The 19,890-nt window shown below is 43.9% G+C and overlaps 3 protein-coding genes across 3 annotated transcripts; 2 read left to right on the forward strand and 1 right to left on the reverse strand.

Moving 5' to 3' along the window:
* Positions 1–1,655: 1,655 nt before the first annotated feature.
* Positions 1,656–2,409, reverse strand: LOC135313472 (histone H2A-IV). Its single transcript, XM_064452491.1, has one exon. It carries the CDS (start codon positions 2,308–2,310, stop codon positions 1,921–1,923), a length of 390 nt encoding a protein of 129 aa, XP_064308561.1. The 5' UTR covers positions 2,311–2,409; the 3' UTR covers positions 1,656–1,920.
* Positions 2,410–2,654: 245 nt separating this feature from the next.
* LOC104045741 (histone H2B 8) lies at positions 2,655–3,162 on the forward strand. Its single transcript, XM_064452564.1, has one exon. It carries the CDS (start codon positions 2,701–2,703, stop codon positions 3,079–3,081), a length of 381 nt encoding a protein of 126 aa, XP_064308634.1. The 5' UTR covers positions 2,655–2,700; the 3' UTR covers positions 3,082–3,162.
* Positions 3,163–4,322: 1,160 nt separating this feature from the next.
* On the forward strand, positions 4,323–6,582 carry LOC135313450 (histone H3). Its single transcript, XM_064452359.1, has one exon. The coding sequence runs from the start codon at positions 4,351–4,353 to the stop codon at positions 4,759–4,761; it is 411 nt and encodes a 136-aa protein (XP_064308429.1). The 5' UTR covers positions 4,323–4,350; the 3' UTR covers positions 4,762–6,582.
* The last annotated feature ends 13,308 nt before the right edge of the window (positions 6,583–19,890 follow it).

Below are 19,890 nucleotides of genomic sequence, written 5' to 3' on the forward strand. Positions count from 1 at the left end.
AACAAACAAACCCCAAAACCCCAAAACAAAACCCAACTTGAAAATTGTATAAGAAGCAAGTATTTTTTAAAACCAGCCCCGCGATTCTCCTCTTGTTTCCAAGCAACACTGCAGCCGGGCACTCCTGTGTTACCTCCCCCTGCTTGAAAAACATTTTCGATTAGCACATTGTCACGGTGACTCACTCCTCTGCCTCCTGAGGGAGGACTCTGCAAAAAGCAGCACAATTTTCCTCGCATTATTTCTTAAGGGGCACTTTTAAAGACCAAAGAAACTCACACCCACCCGCCCCTTCCCGACCCTCAGGCAGCCTCATTCCGAGGGTCCCGGCTCCCGGCGGCGCATTCCTGGCTCCCCGTAGGGCAGTTTTGTTTTCTTCCGCACAAACCACTACTGAATGAAAAATAAACTAAAGCGTGTTTTACCCATATCTGCCTAACAAAAGAGGGAATGCCGCCCCCCTTACAGTGGAAGAAAAAAACCACAACCTATTCGAGAAAACACCATGGGGAGAGGAGCTTTCGCTGTCTTCCAGCAGGCAGACTCCCCAGGACACCAACGGCAGAGAGGCTCCTCCCTGGAAATACCACCCTCTCACTGATTATTGTTATTTATATCCTCCTGACACCCCTCTCCCCCCACAGGCTTCAAAGCCTGTCTCTGTCCGTGTCCGAGATTCTACCACTGCTCCAGCTCTGGCTTCCGAGAGGCGAAGGCTGCGGCGGGTGGCTCCAAAGCCATGACCGCCTTGGAAGAGCTGAAGGGCCTCCCACGCTTAAAAAGGCTAAGACAGCAGAAAACAGTGCTAAGAAGCCGGCAGCCGCTGCGGCCAAGGGGCCCAAAAAGGCTACTAAGTCTACCAAGGCCAAAAAAGCACCCAAGGGCGCTGCCAAGCAACAGAAAGCAGCACCCAGGAGGCCATACTATGAAAAAAAAAAAAAAAAAAAAAGATGTTTTTGTAGATAAACCCAACAGTGCGTTGTGAAAGCCACCCACGCTGTAAGAAGGAAAAGAAAGAACTGAAACGTCATTCAAGTCTACATTGGTACACGATGATCCCCTGCCGTGAGTGTATGTCCCTTTCCATAGTACTTCACACAGTATGAAAAAGCAAAATTTAGGCTATTGTATTTCAGCTTGTGCTTCTCCGTTACGATTTCCACCACCACCCCAACACTTACTCAGAAAAGCTGTCGTTGTCCTTCGAAACAGACCCGGGTTAGTTACAGGACAAAATACCAGTGAAACACTTAAGGTTCTGTCTCTATTGCCTGAAAACCACAGGCCGTAAACAAGGGAATGAAAAAAAAAAATAAATCCATAGGGCACACACAAAAAAAGCACCCACTAAACAATAAGTGCTTGGACGCCTTTTCCACTTGCGAAATTAGGGCAGTAGCGGCTGCGCCAGAAGGAAAACGCGCCCGGGGCCTCCCCGCCGCGGGTTCGAAAACCGCGCGCTCCCCCCGGATTGGCCGGCGGCGGCCCCGCCCCTCGCCGCTGGTGGGCACAAGAACCACGCCCCCTCCGCAGCCCACCTCCGCGGGGATTAGCCTTCCTTCCCCCAACGGAAACCGGGGAGGGGGAGGGCACCGAGCCCACCCTGGCCGTGCTCCCATCTACTCTCCTCACGCCACGCTGCCGTGACTGATCTCGTCATTCTTAAGTGCGGCCTTTTATTGACTTCTCGGAAAAATGGCACTGGTGCGCGTTTACATAAGTACATTAACTTCCTCAAGAAAGAAAAACTCAGGTACCTACACCGATCAGCAAAAGAAAACTGAAGCTGTAAATTTTTTCTTTCACTTTGCCAAAATACACTCTAGAGAAAGAAGTACTTGGAGGCCCAGGTGTTCCCGCTCTTTCTAGGAGAACGTGGGTGGCTCTGAGAAGAGCCTTTGGGTTGTTTGTTGTAGGGATTTACTTGGCTTTAGCCTTGTGGCTGTCGGTCTTCTTGGGCAGCAGCACGGCCTGGATGTTGGGCAGCACCCCGCCCTGCGCGATGGTCACCTTGCCCAGCAGCTTGTTGAGCTCCTCGTCGTTGCGGATGGCCAGCTGGAGGTGGCGCGGGATGATGCGCGTCTTCTTGTTGTCGCGGGCCGCGTTGCCCGCCAGCTCCAGGATCTCGGCCGTCAGGTACTCCAGCACGGCCGCCAGGTACACCGGGGCGCCGGCGCCCACCCGCTCCGCGTAGTTGCCCTTGCGCAGCAGCCGGTGCACGCGGCCCACGGGGAACTGCAGCCCGGCCCGCGACGAGCGCGACTTGGCCTTGGCGCGCGCCTTCCCGCCCTGCTTCCCGCGCCCGGACATGCCTCGGAGCAAAAAAAAAAAAAAGTATTAAAAAAGCAAAAGCTGTAACGAGAGAAAAAAAAAAAGCCTACGCAAACACAGTAAAAAAGCTGTGAAAACAGAAGCGATGCTGTAAGAGCGGCCACCCTGCCTTTTTATCCCTTCTTCCCGGGGTTCAATGTGACTTCTGATTGGAGGAGGCTGCGATTGTGAAGTTAACCAATGGGCCGACAGATGAAATTGCGACCAATCGAAGCGGCCGGGTGGGTTGACATCAAGACCCAGTATTGTCCAATAGACACGAACACGCTTGAGTCACCTCATTTGCATACCGTCCCTATAAATACGGGTGTCACCGCTATTGTATTTACGTCGTTCCTGCGTTAGCACAGGTACTGGCAGACTTGTAAAATGCCGGAACCAGCTAAATCCGCTCCTGCTCCCAAGAAGGGCTCTAAGAAAGCCGTCACTAAGACGCAGAAGAAGGGTGACAAGAAACGTAGAAAGACTAGGAAGGAGAGCTACTCGATCTACGTGTACAAGGTGCTGAAGCAGGTGCACCCCGACACGGGCATCTCGTCCAAGGCCATGGGCATCATGAACTCCTTCGTGAACGACATCTTCGAGCGCATCGCCGGCGAGGCCTCTCGCCTGGCGCACTACAACAAGCGCTCCACCATCACCTCGCGGGAGATCCAGACGGCCGTGCGGCTCCTGCTGCCCGGCGAGCTGGCCAAGCACGCCGTCTCCGAGGGCACCAAGGCTGTCACCAAGTACACCAGCTCCAAGTAGAGCGCCTCGGATCGTCAGTTTTAACTCAAAGGCTCTTTTAAGAGCCACCCATATATTCAGTAAAAGAGTCGTTCACACTGATTCGGTTCGGTGAGTTGTACTTGTGTTTAGCACTGTTTCAGTTCCCAACTAGGACATGCTGCTGTTTCATAACAGGGAAATTGCTTGTCATGTTAAAGTACCAGGAATGATTTGGGTCGTCTTGTATGTGCCCTACCCCGCTTGTTAACCAGGCCGATGTATAAAAATTAAGCACCTAATCAAGTTCTAAGAGTGGTATTTTCCTTTCTCATTTTAGAAAAATTATATCAGCTCTAGTTTTGCTTTAGTAAGAAAGAGAAATATAAGTGTTAGCATTTAAGGTGTTTTGGATTTGTTCCCTGACATTCGCATATGAAATAACGCAGGTTTTTTTAAATAACTGCAGTTAATTCCTGTTCTAATAAAATGTTGTCATCCCCTATAAACATTAGCTGTTATTCTCGAATGATTGGCCGCAACCTGTGAGGCTTGTTTACAAGGAGGGCTCTGTAGGGATAAGGTTGTGTATGTGCGATATTTAGAAGGCAATGTTTCATGAAGTTTTTCATGCCACGCGCAGAAGTGAAATGGTATAGAAAAAAATAATTTTATTAGTCTCCGAGATCTCACATAGAAGTGGCGTAGTTTTTTATGTCACGTATTTAATGGCGAATAAGAGCAGCAGAATAAAGAGGTTCCTCATAATTCTTTGAGTGCCGATGTAATTGGAGAAGACACGTCAAGAAGAAGGCATGTTTAAAAAAAAAAGTTATCAAGAGCGCTTTATAGAACTTCAGGTGGCGCGGGATGTGTAAGGAAGGCTCGTTTTCCGATAAATCCTTTTGCCAGGAGGCTGCAACGCCGGCTGCCCCGGACAGAGGCGGCCATAAAAGCGCCTGCTGCGGGGCCGTAGCCGGGGCGCCGCACCCAGGGCCGGGCGATGCCGCCGCCGGCCCCGCTCGGCCGCTGGAGCGGAGGCGGAGGGAGCTGAGGGGCGAGAGCGCCATCGCCCACCACGCGGGGGGGGTGGGTGGGGGTGGGGTGTTGCGGGCGGGAAGGGGTCGTTCCCCCCCACCGCTACCCCCCCAGCACCGTTCGGCGGGCTTTTCAAATCCTTCCCGTTGTCCAATGGAATTTGCGCGTTTCCGCCGGCCAATCACAGGGCGGTGGCGGCTATAAGTAGCGGGCCCCGCCGCTGCCTTTCGCACAGCTCGTCCTCGGTTGGCGTGGGGACCTGTTCTGCGGGAGATGGCGCGCACGAAGCAGACGGCGCGTAAGTCGACGGGCGGGAAGGCGCCCCGCAAGCAGCTGGCCACCAAGGCGGCCCGCAAGAGCGCGCCGGCCACGGGCGGCGTGAAGAAGCCGCACCGGTACCGGCCCGGCACGGTGGCGCTGCGCGAGATCCGGCGCTACCAGAAGTCGACGGAGCTGCTCATCCGCAAGCTGCCCTTCCAGCGGCTGGTGCGCGAGATCGCGCAGGACTTCAAGACCGACCTGCGCTTCCAGAGCTCGGCCGTCATGGCGCTGCAGGAGGCGAGCGAGGCCTACCTGGTCGGGCTCTTCGAGGACACCAACCTCTGCGCCATCCACGCCAAGCGCGTCACCATCATGCCCAAGGACATCCAGCTGGCCCGGCGCATCCGCGGCGAGCGCGCTTAAGCTGCTAGTAATCGCATCTTCAGACTATCGAAAACCCAAAGGCTCTTTTAAGAGCCACCACAAGGCCACTAAAGAGAGCTGTAAACTCTTAAGTCCTGTGTAGGAAGTGATTTCCACCCCCCCCGTTCTTTAAAGGTTCCGTTACAGTGACCGAGAGCCCGTATCTCACCAAGTAAGTATTGAAATGCTCAAGTCATGTTTCAAAGGGGTTTGAAAGGGTCCCGGCAGTAGATTGTCGTGGGGTAAATTCCTGTCGAGGTGATCGTATCTCTGGTTGGGGTGAAGAATTTCTATAAGTTTTTTCCCAGGGCTGACCTTTTGCCTGTTGAGGAAGAAGCCGTAATATTCGCCTTTGCCCTTCTAAAGGGGAAGAGATCACCTGTAAATACATATCTTTTTATAAATGCATATATATTTTTTTTCTGTTTGTGTGTCTTATAAGCGTTCGTAGGAACTCGCTGAATTTGCAAAGGTGCCTTTACAGAGCTCTGAGCTCTCGATTAGAGGTAATTATATCGTAAATGCCTCTTGCTGCACTGCGTTTGCTTTATGTTCTTATGGTAAAAACATTACGGTTTATTGTCCCGACAGGAATATTGTGGGTTTTTTCCTGCAAACTTTTTTTTTTGGTGGTTTATAGGTGTTTTTTTTTTTTTTTTCCCCGGGGTGGGAAGGCGTTTTGTTTCTGAAGTCGGACTGAGCCCTTTCCCGCCCCGCCAGGAAAGGCACTCGGTGGGTAGTTTTCCCCGTCCTTTATCACTCGTTGTCTGTCCCTGTCGGGAGCGACGTCCCCCTTTAGCCCTTCTCAAGGATTTCTCTTTTATTCCGGAGATAAATGTTCTGTTTCCAAAGAGAGCTGCGGGAGGGGTGATGGCAAGGGTTGTGTCTGGGACTACTGTTTTCGAGAGAAGTGTGCTTTCTGCTAGTGTCTTCTCTGGGCCACACTCGTGGCATCCTGGATGGGTGTGGGTGTCCTGCCCAAATGATTAGGGATGCCCATCGAGAAAATTTATCCCAATCTTTGTTTAGGCTCCTGGAAATATTTGTTGAACTGAGCACAGAGGAAGTGTTTTTGGAGGAGTAAGAGTGATTAAAAACTGACACCGAGTACAGAATTGTCGTTAAATGGAGACGTTTCCCTATCCGTCGTATTCAGTGATTATTTCTTTTTCTTTTGGGAGCGAGCCCATCAGGAAAACGGGCTTTTTCCCTGTCTAAGTTTAGCTGTACAACCCCTTGCCCTCCCAATCAATAGATCTGTAATAGGTGCCTGAAAAGTATAGATTTCTGAAACTATCTCTCCGTCTCCTTTCTGTTTTTTTTTTTTTTTTTAAATATATTGCAGGCCGTTTTATGTAACTTGGGGAGCTTGCTGTTCCATTGAAGTATTGGAAATAATGTCTCTTTAGATTTCAATGATACAAATGAGTAGCTGTGCCTTTAAGAAACTGAACTGAATACAGCCACCATTTAAACTTAGAAACGAGGAGCCAGCGAGAATTGCTTAGAGGAAATATTTCTTTTAGTAAGCTTAAAACTGCAAGACTCTTGCTTTTCTATGAATTGCCGATAGGCTTCATCTTCAGAAATCTTCCTTTCTCTGTGTCAGGAGCTTGGACTCTGCAGCAAAATCTGACCAATCAAGTGCCTCCACACACCATTTTCTTTCCCGTGTTTTTCTCACTTTCAGCCATTTTCTGTTACTTTACCTCGGAGGGGTAAAAGGGAGTGGGGAAAGGTATCGGGAACAGTACTTCTGGGAATTAAGACACTATGTGATTCACCCTTCCTCCCCCCCCCCCCCCCGCCCCCTTATTTGTTCATTAACATAGGATTTCTGTTTTTCAGAACAATTTTTTCTTCAGTAGATGATTACCAGTGTAACTGCAGAACTGAGTCTTAGTGAAAGCAAGCTCACTTCCTGTTATTGTCTGTGATATTGAGTGATCTATTTGCTTATCTAACCCTGTTTACATATGTTTATGATAAACTTAAATCAAGTAAAATAGCTAGTTTTAATATTTCATATAGTGGGTATTTAATATCTTATATAAGTCCAGGGTCAGAATACTTAGACTTCAGCAGAAGTTTGGGTCAAAAATGTTTTTCTGCATGCTTGTAAAATGTGTTCGTCTGATTCGTGTCAATATGGAACAATGCTAGAGTCACACGGTGAAGTGTGACCCTCTAGCATTTGACCGTTCTGTTTGTGCTTGTGTAACGGAGAGGCCGTTCAGTGTTCAATTGAATTGTTAACTGTCTTAATGGTTGGGATGTTGATTGACAATTTGTGTAGTTAATTGTTAAGAAAGAATTTTAGTTAGGAGTAGAAACTAACATCTGAGAATTTTAACAAGATAATAAATAATGCTTAGGCCAGACAAGACGGCATTAGCAATGAATGCTTCACTGTCAAGAGGCCTCCTAAAAGGATACAACTCAGTAACTTCAAGGACTAACAGTGGAAACATCTTGCTACAAAGGAGAGAAAGAAGATAAGGGAAGGCCACAAATCAGCCAGCAGTGATAACAGGGAACTTCTTGGCTCAGGAGGCGCTGAAGCATGAAAACTGGGGGAAAGGTAATTCCGGCAGGGGGAGATTGCGACCACCGACCCAATTCAGGACCAAAAAGACTTGCCCCCCCACACCTGTAAAGAGCATGCGTGCTCATCTACATGGCAAGCGTGGCTAATTTAAATACGGCTGACCAACGGCAAGTGGAATGCTTATCACTGACCAAAGAGTGTAAACTTAGGCGTGTTTTTACTAATTGTTATTAATTAAGTAACTGAATATAAACCCTGTAGTATCGTATGACGGTATGCACGTTAGGCGGAAGGATCCCCCGTGCATCCAGCGCTGCTTGCTTGTCTCTATTCAATAAATTGTATACTTTGATTAAAATTCCTTTGAAGGCTAAATTAATCATAACAATTGGGGGCTCGTCCGGGATGGTCTTGGTTCCTGAATTCTGACTTGATCTAGGAGGGGCGCCCCACCATTCGGTGGCTCCTGGTCAGGTTGGGTCAGGGCTAACACCATCCTGAACCCGAACAGGGACAAGCAAGGAATTTAATTTTTATAAGCTCCCTTGCCGGCTGCAGCAGTTTGTTTTGCCCGTAATTCTGCGCGCGAAGATCCAAACGAAGACGACGGAGTCGTAAGGATTTAGGTTGTATACCGTTTGGTTGGGTGGGATTCGGTTGCCTGTGTGTGTAAGAGTGTGACTGAGACAGAACCTAGTTCTGAAGTGATTGTGGAGGTCTTCTAACCGCGGTTCCAATCTCCCGCGAGGGACTTGGCCGGTGAAGGACCGAAGCGATTCCTATAGGATTCGTGGGTGGGTGATAGGTCCTAAACCCCCTGCAAGACACTCTTACCGGTAACCAAGGGCTGTAGGAATTGCCACAGTAAAATTCCTAGATGGGTCAGACAAATTCGAGGACCCAGGACCAGAAGAAAGGGAGCAAATTACCAGACATACCATCAGAAAGTCCATTAGGAATAATGATTAGAAATTGGAATGAAAGGGGCCCCAGAAAAGGAAAAAGTAAATTAAAATTGGTTCAATATTGTATGGTTGAATGGCCGAAGAAACCTTTAAGACCACTTGTCTTTTGGCCTGTTTTTGGATCTTTTGAAGACTGGATTTGCCAGGCCTTGAATATATATGTTAATTCAAAGGAACCTTTTAGTCAGGAGGAAAGTGAATATGCAGAATTATGGATCAGGACTTCACGTCCTTTTCCAGCCTCAATACTTACATTAAAGAAAAGAGATGAAAACTTTGAGGAAGAAGAAGGAGATAAAAATGAAAAAGGAAGGGAAAAAGATGATAAATGGGAACCACTGGATAACCTGCCGCCCCCATATCCTAATAATTCACCTCTGGCAGCGGCTTCCCCTCCAGTGGCCGTAGTATCTCCACCAGTCCCACTGTTATCCCTGCCTCCCCCACCAACAGCACCAGAATTAGATAAACCACCGGCTGCATGTACGAGAAGTAGGACTGCCGTATCTGAGGGGGCTTGTCTATATCCCTTACGAGAGGTACCCCTCGGAGGCAATCAGGGAGGCATCGGGTTTGTGGCAGTCCCATTAAATACCACAGATGTAAGAAACTTTAAGAAAGAAATGGGGACCCTATTAGATGATCCCCTCGGAGTATCTGAAAAACTAGATCAATTCCTAGGCCCCAATACTTATACCTGGGAAGAAATACAGTCCATTTTAGGAATCCTATTTACTGCTGAAGAAAGGGGAATGATTAGACAAGTTGGAATAAGGATTTGGGAAAGACAGAATCAGGCAGGGCTCCCGGGAGATCAGAAATGGCCAAATGTGGATCCCCACTGGGATCATCAACAACCTCAAGGAAGACAGAATATGAGGGATTTGAGAACGTTAATCATACAGGGAATAAGGGAAGCGGTTCCCCGAGGGCAAAACATTAATAAAGCATTTAATGAACAACAAGGAAAAGAAGAATCTCCAACAGAATGGTTGGAGAGGTTGAGGAAAAGCTTACAAATGTATTCTGGAATTGATCCGAATACAGTGGCTGGGACCGCAATCCTTAGAACACAATTCGTAGCTAAATCTTGGGGGGATATAAGAAGGAAATTAGAAAAGCTGGAAGACTGGCAAGAAAGAGGATTAGAGGAGTTACTTAGAGAAGCCCAAAAAGTTTATGTTAGAAGGGATGAAGAAAAACAGAAAGCAAAAGCAAAAATTTTTGTAGCAGCAGTAAGAGAAAGTCAGAAAAATAAGACTCCGTCTGGAGAGAAAAGGGAAAAAAAAATAGAGCAGACACCCCCGCGACAACCTTACCGAGAGAGATTTACAACTCCCGTCTGTTACTACTGTAACAAGAGAGGACACGTTCAGAAGAACTGCCGAAAACGGGAACAAGATGAGAGAATGTTTAAAGAAGAATAGGGGTGTCAGGGGCTATATCTTCTGGGGACTCCAACATCAACAGAGCCCTTGATAAAATTATTAATTGGTCCCCATAAAGAGGAAGTTTTATTTTTAGTAGATACAGGAGCTGAGAAATCAACCATTCAAAAACTTCCAAAAGGAATAGAAAAAGGGAAGAGCTATATGTCTGTAGTTGGGGCAAAAGGAGAACCTTTTAAAGTACCAATTTTGAAAGATGTAGAAATAGAGACAGAAAAGAAAATTTGCCTTAATGATTTACTTTTGCTCCCTGAAGCGGAGTACAATTTATTAGGAAGGGATTTGATTTTGAAGTTAAATTTGGGCATTCAGAGTAAAGGAGATAAATTGCAGATTAAATTATACACTTTAACACAAAAAGACGAAGAAGCTGTTAACCCCTCAGTGTGGTATAAAGAAGGGGAAATTGGAAAGATAGAAATGGACCCCATAAGTGTTCAAATTATAGATCCTTATCGCCCAATTAGAATCAAGCAATATCCTATACCCAGGGAGGGCCGAAAAGGATTAAAACCTGTAGTTGACAGACTTCTGGAAAAAGGAACTTTGGAACCATGTATGTCACCCCATAATACACCCATCCTCCCTGTAAAGAAGCCGGATGGCTCATACAGAATGGTACAGGATTTAAGAGCTGTAAATCAGCGAACGATCACTAAGTTCCCTGTGGTGGCAAATCCTTACACTTTACTGAGTCATATTTCTCCTAGATATACTTGGTATAGTGTAATAGATTTAAAGGATGCTTTTTGGGCCTGTCCTCTGGATGAGGAATCCAGAAATTATTTTGCCTTTGAGTGGGAGGACCCCGAAACAGGACGAAAACAACAATTAAGATGGACTGTGCTACCACAGAGGTTTACAGAGTCACCAAATCTATTTGGACAAACTTTAGAGAAAATCTCACAAGATTTTACATTACCCAAGGAGGTAAAATTATTACAATATGTGGATGATTTATTAGTAACAGGAGAAACTGAAGAGGGGACCCGAGAGGCCACCATTAAATTGTTAAATTTTCTGGGGGAGAAGGGATTGAAGGTGTCCCGATCAAAGCTACAGTTTGTGGAACAGGAAGTAAAATACTTAGGACATTGTTTGAGTAAAGGAAGGAAGAAGCTAGATCCTGATAGGATATCTGGGATTCTATCCTTGAGACCCCCACAAACTAAAAAGGAAATTCGACAAATATTGGGATTATTAGGATACTGTAGACCGTGGTTTGAAAATTATAGTGAAAAGGTAAAATTCCTATATGAGAAATTAACTAATAACCAACTCAAGTGGTACATAGAAGATGACCAGAGATTCGAGGAAATAAAAAAGACATTAATACAAGCACCTGTATTGAGCCTCCCAGATTTAGAAAAACCTTTCTATCTTTTTGTAAATACATCAAACCAGACAGCATATGGAGTTCTTACTCAGGACTGGGCAGGAATCAAAAACCTGTGGGGTATTGCTCTAAGTTGCTTGATCCAGTAAGCAGAGGATGGCCTGCTTGCCTCCAAGCTCTGGTTGCCACAGCCTTATTAATAGAGGAAGTTCGAAAAATTACTTTTAGTGCTCCTTTAAAGGTGTATACCCCACACAATGTCAGAAATATTTTACAGCAGAAGGCAGAAAAATGATTAACAGACAGCCGGATCCTAAAGTATGAAGCAATACTAGTAGACTCCCCTGATTTAGAATTGAGGGTGACTTCTGCCCAGAATCCAGCACAATTTTTGTTTGGAGAGTCATCAGAGAAGGAATTACAACATAATTGTTTAGAGGTAATTGAGACCCAGACTAAGGTGAGGCCAGATTTAAGGGATACTGAGTTGGAAGATGGGGAGGTGCTATTTATAAATGGTTCCTCCCGAGTGGTGGAAGGGAAAAGAAAATCAGGATATGCAATAATTAATAAGGACCTAGAACTTGTGGAGTCAGGACCCCTGAGTCCATCATGGTCAGCTCAAGCTTGTGAGCTGTATGCCCTCTGTAGGGCCCTGGAATTATTAAAAGGCAAAAGTGGGACTATATTTACAGATTCTAAATACGCATATGGGGTAGTCCATACTTTTGGGAAAATTTGGGAAGAAAGAGGTTTAATTAATACTCACGGGAGAAATCTAATACATCAAGAATTAATAGTAAAAATTTTAAAAGCATTAAGAGAACCAAAGGAAATAGCAGTGGTACATGTGAGAGGACACCAAAAAGGATTAGATTACCGAGCTCGAGGGAATAATTTAGCGGATAAAGAGGCCCAGGAAGCAGCCCTGAGAACTAGAGCCGCTAAAATTAATGTAGTACAAACACAGGAGGACATCAGCAAAAAACACAGGAGGAGAAAGAGAAGAAGTTTACCCCTGAAGAAAAGATAAAAATGGAAAAAATAGGGGCTAAGTTAGAACAAGGAAAATGGATATTGCCTGACCGGAGAGAAATTCTGCCGAAAGCCTATGCCAGACAAATATTGGAACGTTTGCATGCGCAAACACATTGGGGTACAAAGGTGTTAAGTGATCATTTCCTTAAACAATTTGGCTGTATTGGGATTTTTGAAATAGCAAAGCAGATTACACAAGGATGCTTAACTTGTCAAAAGGTAAATAAGAAAGTGTTTCGACAAGTAGCAATAGGAGGGAGAAAAACAGCTTACAGACCTTTCGAGAAAGTACAAATAGATTTTACTGAACTACCTAAAGTAGGGAGAATAAAATATTTATTGGTAATAGTAGATCATTTGACACAATGGGTAGAGGCTTACCCTGTAGCACGGGCTACAGCACAGATGGTGGTAAAAATTTTATTGGAACATTTGATACCTAGATATGGGATAATCCAGTACATTGATTCTGACCAGGGCACACACTTTACTTCCAGAATAATAAAACTATTATGTCAATCTTTAGGCATTCAGTGGGAATACCACACTCCATAGCACCCACAAAGTTCGGGGAAAGTAGAAAGAATGAATCAAACAATAAAACAACAATTGGCTAAATTAATGATTGAGACACAATTGCCTTGGACGAAATGCTTACCATTGGCACTGTTAAATATAAGAACTAAACCATACAGTGAGACTGGATTATCACCATATGAGATGTTATATGGCATGCCCTACTTTCAAGGGATGCCTTTGGGGAATAATATAATTGAAGACCATAGTATCCAAAAATATATAATTACCATTGGAAAAAGATTAAAAGAGTTAAGGGAGATTGGGATGGTGGCCCAGACACCACCTTTAGGATTTGCAATTCATCAGTTAGAACCAGGAGATAAGGTTCTAATAAAAACATGGAAAGAAAGAAACTTATCTCCCCTTTGGGAAGGACCTTTCCTTGTTTTATTAACTACAGAAACAGCTGTGAGAACTGCTGAAAAAGGGTGGACACATGTGTCGCGAGTGAAAGGTCCAGTGAAGGAGTGGACAGTCACATCTGAACCCGGAGAAACTAAGCTAACCATCAGAAGAACCTGACGAGGACATCGTCAAGGAACATAAGCTAAGTTGCTGTGGGAATTTTATTGTGACTACTCCTGTAGAATTGGTAAACGGAGAAGCTCCTAAATGAATACCCATTAGGGGAGACAATATGTCAATAACAAGGATCAGTTAAATATTGGTTCCTGGGAATAGCAATAGGCTATCCATGGTATACCCTGGATTTCTTTCAGACATAGCATACGAATCCTTAAATACATTGAGGTAACTCAGGAAAGGACACCCCTTAAGATTATGGAAGAGGGCAAGACCGGATAGGGAACTGGTGCTGTGGTTTGAAAAGGTCTGCCAAGGGCTGCAACCCCTTTGGGCCGTGACCGCCAATCACTATGGCCCTTACCGGACCTCTTCTAGCCCTGCTTGGGGTGAGTTCCTTAACCCTGGCTGTAACAAACAACTGCAGTCAATGTGTGATAACCACTAGAAGGGGACGGATAAGTTCCCAAACTTTGGTATATCATACTGTCTACGACTGTAAAGGCCAGGAAATAGGAAGCTGCATTCATAATCTGACCCAGTATGCTTTATGCAGAGAAGGTAACAGGACCGTATGCTATGATCCAAAAGAACTCCCTTACCAATATTGGGTAGAAATGAAAACAAATTCGGAAGTAGGAAGACTAATTGGAACAAGTAAGGTTATAGCATTTTATCATGAAATAGAAACAGGGGTAAAATATGAAATTCCCACAGTTGCTAAAAATCTATTTGTAAATCTTGCTGAAAACATTGCGAAGTCACTGAATGTAACCAATTGTTATGTTTGTGGTGGGACAAACCAGGGTGAACGATGGCCATGGGAGGCTATGGAGAGCAATATAAGTAACCCCCAAGTCTGGAAAACAATGGGAAAGGGTAATAGGAAACAACAATGGGTGCTTCAGACGAGTATAATTGGAAGGAGTTGCTGGCAGAATCTAAAAGACAATGGAAGACCAGTAGGTAATCTAGAGTGTGAGGGAGGTTACCTATGGAATGAAACTCAGAACAATTGGGATAAGTGGGGAAACCCACTGGAGATGAATGATCAATCTAAGAATTGGACCAATGGAACAAATATACCAAAAGGTTGGCCAACTCCTGAAGGACAGTATTGGATTTGCGGCAAACTGGCTTATGCATATTTGCCAAAGAATTGGACGGGATCTTGTGTATTGGGAACTATAAGACCCAGTTTTTTCCTGTTACCCATAAGTCGGGGAGAGCGACTGGGAGTCCAAGTGTATGTTGAGGCTGATGAGTTAAGAAAAAAAGGTCATAAGCGGAGCTTACAAATTGGAAATTGGAAAGATAATGAATGGCCTCCGGAGAGGATTATTGCTTATTATGATCCAGCTACATGGGCAGAAGATGGATCTTGGGGCTACAGGACCCCAATATATATATGTTAAATAGAATAATTAGATTACAGGCTGTGGTAGAAATAGTTGTAAATAAGACTGGAGATGCACTTGGATTAATTGCAAAACAGAACACCAAAATGAGAACTGCTTTGTATCAAAACCGCTTAGCTTTGGATTATTTGCTAGCACAAGAAAGAGGAGTGTGCGGAGAATTTAACCTTAGTAACTGTTGTCTAGAAATAGATGATGAAGGAAAAGCTATAAATGAACTTGTAAAAGAAATTAAGAAAATCGCACACGTCCCAGTTCAAACTTGGAATGGAATCAATCTAGGAGAATTAGGGTGGAACTTTATGGATGGTAATTGGCTTACTAAAATTGGAATAGCTGTACTGGGGATATGTGGAGGACTGTTAGTAATTCCATGTTTAATACCCTGTTTTACTAGACTAATACACTCGGTTATACAAGGAATGCAGATAACTGCAATACCTGTTGATCCAGAAACAAGGAAAAAGAAAACTCATTCCTTGATGATAATAAAGACAAAAGAAGACCCAAAATTGATACCAATTCAGCAAGTATTGACTAGATTGGAAACAAAAACACGAATCAATGCCATAAAAAGAAAAGATGAGGGATTGTAAAATGTGTTCGTCTGATTCGTGTCAATATGGAACAATGCTAGAGTCACACGGTGAAGTGTGACCCTCTAGCATTTGACCGTTCTGTTTGTGCTTGTGTAACGGAGAGGCCGTTCAGTGTTCAATTGAATTGTTAACTGTCTTAATGGTTGGGATGTTGATTGACAATTTGTGTAGTTAATTGTTAAGAAAGAATTTTAGTTAGGAGTAGAAACTAACATCTGAGAATTTTAACAAGATAATAAATAATGCTTAGGCCAGACAAGACGGCATTAGCAATGAATGCTTCACTGTCAAGAGGCCTCCTAAAAGGATACAACTCAGTAACTTCAAGGACTAACAGTGGAAACATCTTGCTACAAAGGAGAGAAAGAAGATAAGGGAAGGCCACAAATCAGCCAGCAGTGATAACAGGGAACTTCTTGGCTCAGGAGGCGCTGAAGCATGAAAACTGGGGGAAAGGTAATTCCGGCAGGGGGAGATTGCGACCACCGACCCAATTCAGGACCAAAAAGACTTGCCCCCCCACACCTGTAAAGAGCATGCGTGCTCATCTACATGGCAAGCGTGGCTAATTTAAATACGGCTGACCAACGGCAAGTGGAATGCTTATCACTGACCAAAGAGTGTAAACTTAGGCGTGTTTTTACTAATTGTTATTAATTAAGTAACTGAATATAAACCCTGTAGTATCGTATGACGGTATGCACGTTAGGCGGAAGGATCCCCCGTGCATCCAGCGCTGCTTGCTTGTCTCTATTCAATAAATTGTATACTTTGATTAAAATTCCTTTGAAGGCTAAATTAATCATAACAATGCTCAAGAAAAATAATTTTTGAGGAGTGAGAAAGGGAAACAGATTTTACTGGTCTTAATCTCTATCGTTTTTCTTCTAGTCTTTTGAAGACCTTGGACTATTTTAATAAATATAGTATTACTTGGACTCATTCTGAGAATTGCGTGCTTGAATCAGAAAAAGCACTAACACTCCATCAGTTGAGAACAGATGTGTAAGGCTAATTTGCAGGAAGGGTAAACTCATATGAACATTAAATTATAATGTCTGAGTCTGAAGTATTTTTGGGGTATAACACATTATGAAAGGACACTAATAATAACCTATCGTAGCTTGTCCTTGTGGACCAGGCTAGTAATTAGCAAGAATTGACTTTGTGGATTCTGAAGTGTGTTACAGCTGTGGATAGTGGTAATAATGATATGGAGAATAGTGGTAGATTCAGCTTATCAAGTGGGCTTTTCTCTTCCCTCCTTACAAAAGTGATAAATCCTCTCTGGAAATGTATCGGTTTGCATATAGTGTTGAATCATTTATCTATGAAAGAGCAACCACAGAAATCCCAAATCAGATGTAGGTTGGGGAAAAAGAAATCCTTTCATAATAAAAGCTGATATTAAGAATATTTAATTGTGGGGTTTTTTGAGCAAAGGTAAATTATTTAAGGAATTGATAAACATCTTGCACTTGCAATAACTAAAACAAAAAAATACAATGAATGAGAAACTGTCTATGGCAAATTCAGTTTTATTTATGTGATGTAACACTTCTTTGCCTTAACTTGGTGCAAGATTTACTCTCACTTTGAGTTAGGAAAAGTGTGGAGGCTCCTCTAGTACTAGCAAGGTCCAGCATCATTTTTGTGCTTTCTGCAGGAGAGCCTGAGCTAATGAATGGTGCCAGGTAGTAGCCGGATATCTGCAAGACCAGTGTGCTGAGGAGCTGAGGGCTGGCTTGCAAACTGCAGGTGCTTTGCCCTGTGTGGCTGCTGGTAATCATGTAAGGTGCTTTTGCGGGTGACTTTAGATGTTCAGTGAGGTATTTGGCTAAGATTGTTCCTTGTTGGTTAGCTATCCTCCATGAGTGATCTGGCACTCTGTGTATGATCTGGCTCAAATCATTGCTTGGAACTTAAACAATAATACCTCCTGTCAGTCCAATGGGTAAGATAGAGCATAACCACTGAGGTCCCAGTGAAATACTTCCTTTTATCAGAAACGTATAAAAGGTCTAAAAGCATTGATTCAGGGAATAAATAGTTAAACATTACTAATGCAGTCTAGTGTAGCTCAACAACTGTTGGGGCCTGGAGCCAAAACTTAGCCAGGATAATGAGGCAGCTTTGGGCTGTAAGATAACAGGAACAGCCTGCATGATGACTAAAGCTTGTTGCTTTGGGGGAGTCAAAAGGTTTCAAGACAAGAAGCGCCTAAACAAAGTTACGATGATATTTGACCTTAAGAAAAGCAGATGTACAGAACCATAAAGATAAGGACACTGCAGAAATACCAAACTCCTGTCTGGAAACCACTTCATTATCCCTGAGGTTCCACTCAGAAGCTCCCAGGACAAACAACTCAACAGCCTCACCACTGCCACTGTCGTAAGGGGCCTCGGGCAAGAATGCACTCAAGGACATAATCTTCCCAAGCCTGATGGGGAACATCCTGGGGGGATGCAAACAACCTAGCAGCAGGCACCAGTCGAAACCAAGACAAAAGGAACTAAGGACATCTCCATCTAGATAGTCAGAACACCAGCTGAAAGCAACACACCTTACAATACACTGTGACAAGATTACGCGATGGGCCCACTCATGACCATATGTGGAAGAAGGGACTTAAAACGGATGGGTAATTAAGATGCAAATATTAAATTAGTTACAGAAAATCTAATGCATATGTATATAACTAAGCAATATAAGCTTTATCCATCATGACTTGCAGGGTTCGAGTTAGGAGGTGTGATCCCTCTTGCACCCAGCGCTGCAATAAACATACCTGCTTATAAACTCTCTGTGAGTTGTACAGTTCGTTTCCGTGCCTCAGCATCTTTCTAGAACAAAAATATTTGAAACATCCCTACCCAGTACTCATTAGTTTCTGGAAAACTCTGAACAGATATGTCCATATGAAAAAAAACCACACAAAACAAAACAGGTGATGTTTTCATTTGAATTAACTATTGTAAAAACTTTGTAAAGTTGATAATGGTGGCTTCAGTGCAAGCCAATAGGTAAAGATAAATCCTAAACATCCTATCACATTCTTCTCATTTGCAAGCCCCACTTCTGTGCTGCCTCACAAACGAATCACCTGTTGATTACTGTCTTCAGTAATCACAACCAGGGAAGTCTGAGCTCACCCAGCCTCAGGTCTCCTAGGAACCTGGGCAGTACTGCCTTGCTGCATCCTTTCTTCTCTCTCGCTTTCATGTAATGTACCTTCAGCTGCATATAAACATCTTTTAGACTGCAGATGTAGAAACATCACTGTCACAACAGTATGAACATTTACAGAGTTTTCATATATATAAGTGAGCTTTAGGAAGTACTGTTAGATACTATGAAGTGATATTGAAATGGGAAGCTGTCAGCAAAGCTGCTACTGAAATAAAAATTACTAATAGTAAAAAGGCAGTCTACTGAAAGAGCATAATACATAAACGAACATAAACCAAATTTGATTAAAAACAGCTAGTAGTTGAAAACTTTAACTCAGTTTGATACCTTGGCTTTGAGAGGAAAACCCTTCTGACTATAAAACGGTGGTGTTATAGTGTTCTGTATATTGTAAAGGACATGTTGCTCTAGAAATTCTAAAACTGTGATGCCGTGAAAAGCCAAAATCAGGACTCAATAGTCTGAATGACTATTAAGCAGGTATTCTTTATTGCAGTGCTGGATGCACAGGAGATCATTCCTCCTAATGTGTGTGCTGCAAGTCATGATGGACAAATCTTATATTGCTCAGTTATATAACTGATCGTTAGATATATCATATAGTTATATAACATATGCATTAGATTTCCTTGCATCTTAATTATATTAAGAATTAATTATAATACTTGCATCTTAATTACTCATGCGTTTTAAGTCCCTAGGAGCACCTGAAGAGGTATCAGGTGGTCTCTGGTGGTCCCTAGTGGTTTGTTCAAGGGGTGGGTTTTTGTGTCCTTTCTATGAACGCTGAGTCCTTCTTCCACATATGGTCATGAGTGGGCCCATCGCGTAATCTTGTCACAGTGTATTGTAAGGTGTGTTGCTTTCAGCTGGTGTTCTGACTATCTAGATGGAGATGTCCTTAGTTCCTTTTGTCTTGGTTTCGACTGGTGCCTGCTGCTAGGTTGTTTGCATCCCCCCAGGATGTTCCCCATCAGGCTTGGGAAGATTATGTCCTTGAGTGCATTCTTGCCCGAGGCCCCTTACGACAGTGGCAGTGGTGAGGCTGTTGAGTTGTTTGTCCTGGGCGCTTCTGAGTGGAACCTCAGGGATAATGAAGTGGTTTCCAGACAGGAGTTTGGTGACATTGCAGTATTGCAGAAGATGTCTTCTGGTAGGAGTTTGGTATTTCTGCAGTGTCCTTATCTTTATGGTTCTGTACATCTGCATCGTAAATTTTGTTTAGGTGCTTCTTGTCTTGAAGCCTTTTGACTCCCCCAAAGCAACAAGCTTTAGTCACAACAGCTCTAACTGTATCAACTGGCTCCAACAAGGATTTCCATGTTTTTTAAAAAGTTAGGGAAATATAACACGGTATAGACTACAAAAAACTGTAGCATGTACTGCTTGCCAGTGTCACCAAAATTGGGAATAAACCTTGTAACACCCAGGTAGTGTTAAAAGGCAGGCATTCTTTATTTATGGCACCAGATGCACAGAGGATT

This window comes from Phalacrocorax carbo, chromosome 1, assembly GCF_963921805.1.
Source record: "Phalacrocorax carbo chromosome 1, bPhaCar2.1, whole genome shotgun sequence".
Taxonomy (NCBI): Eukaryota; Metazoa; Chordata; class Aves; order Suliformes; family Phalacrocoracidae; genus Phalacrocorax; species Phalacrocorax carbo.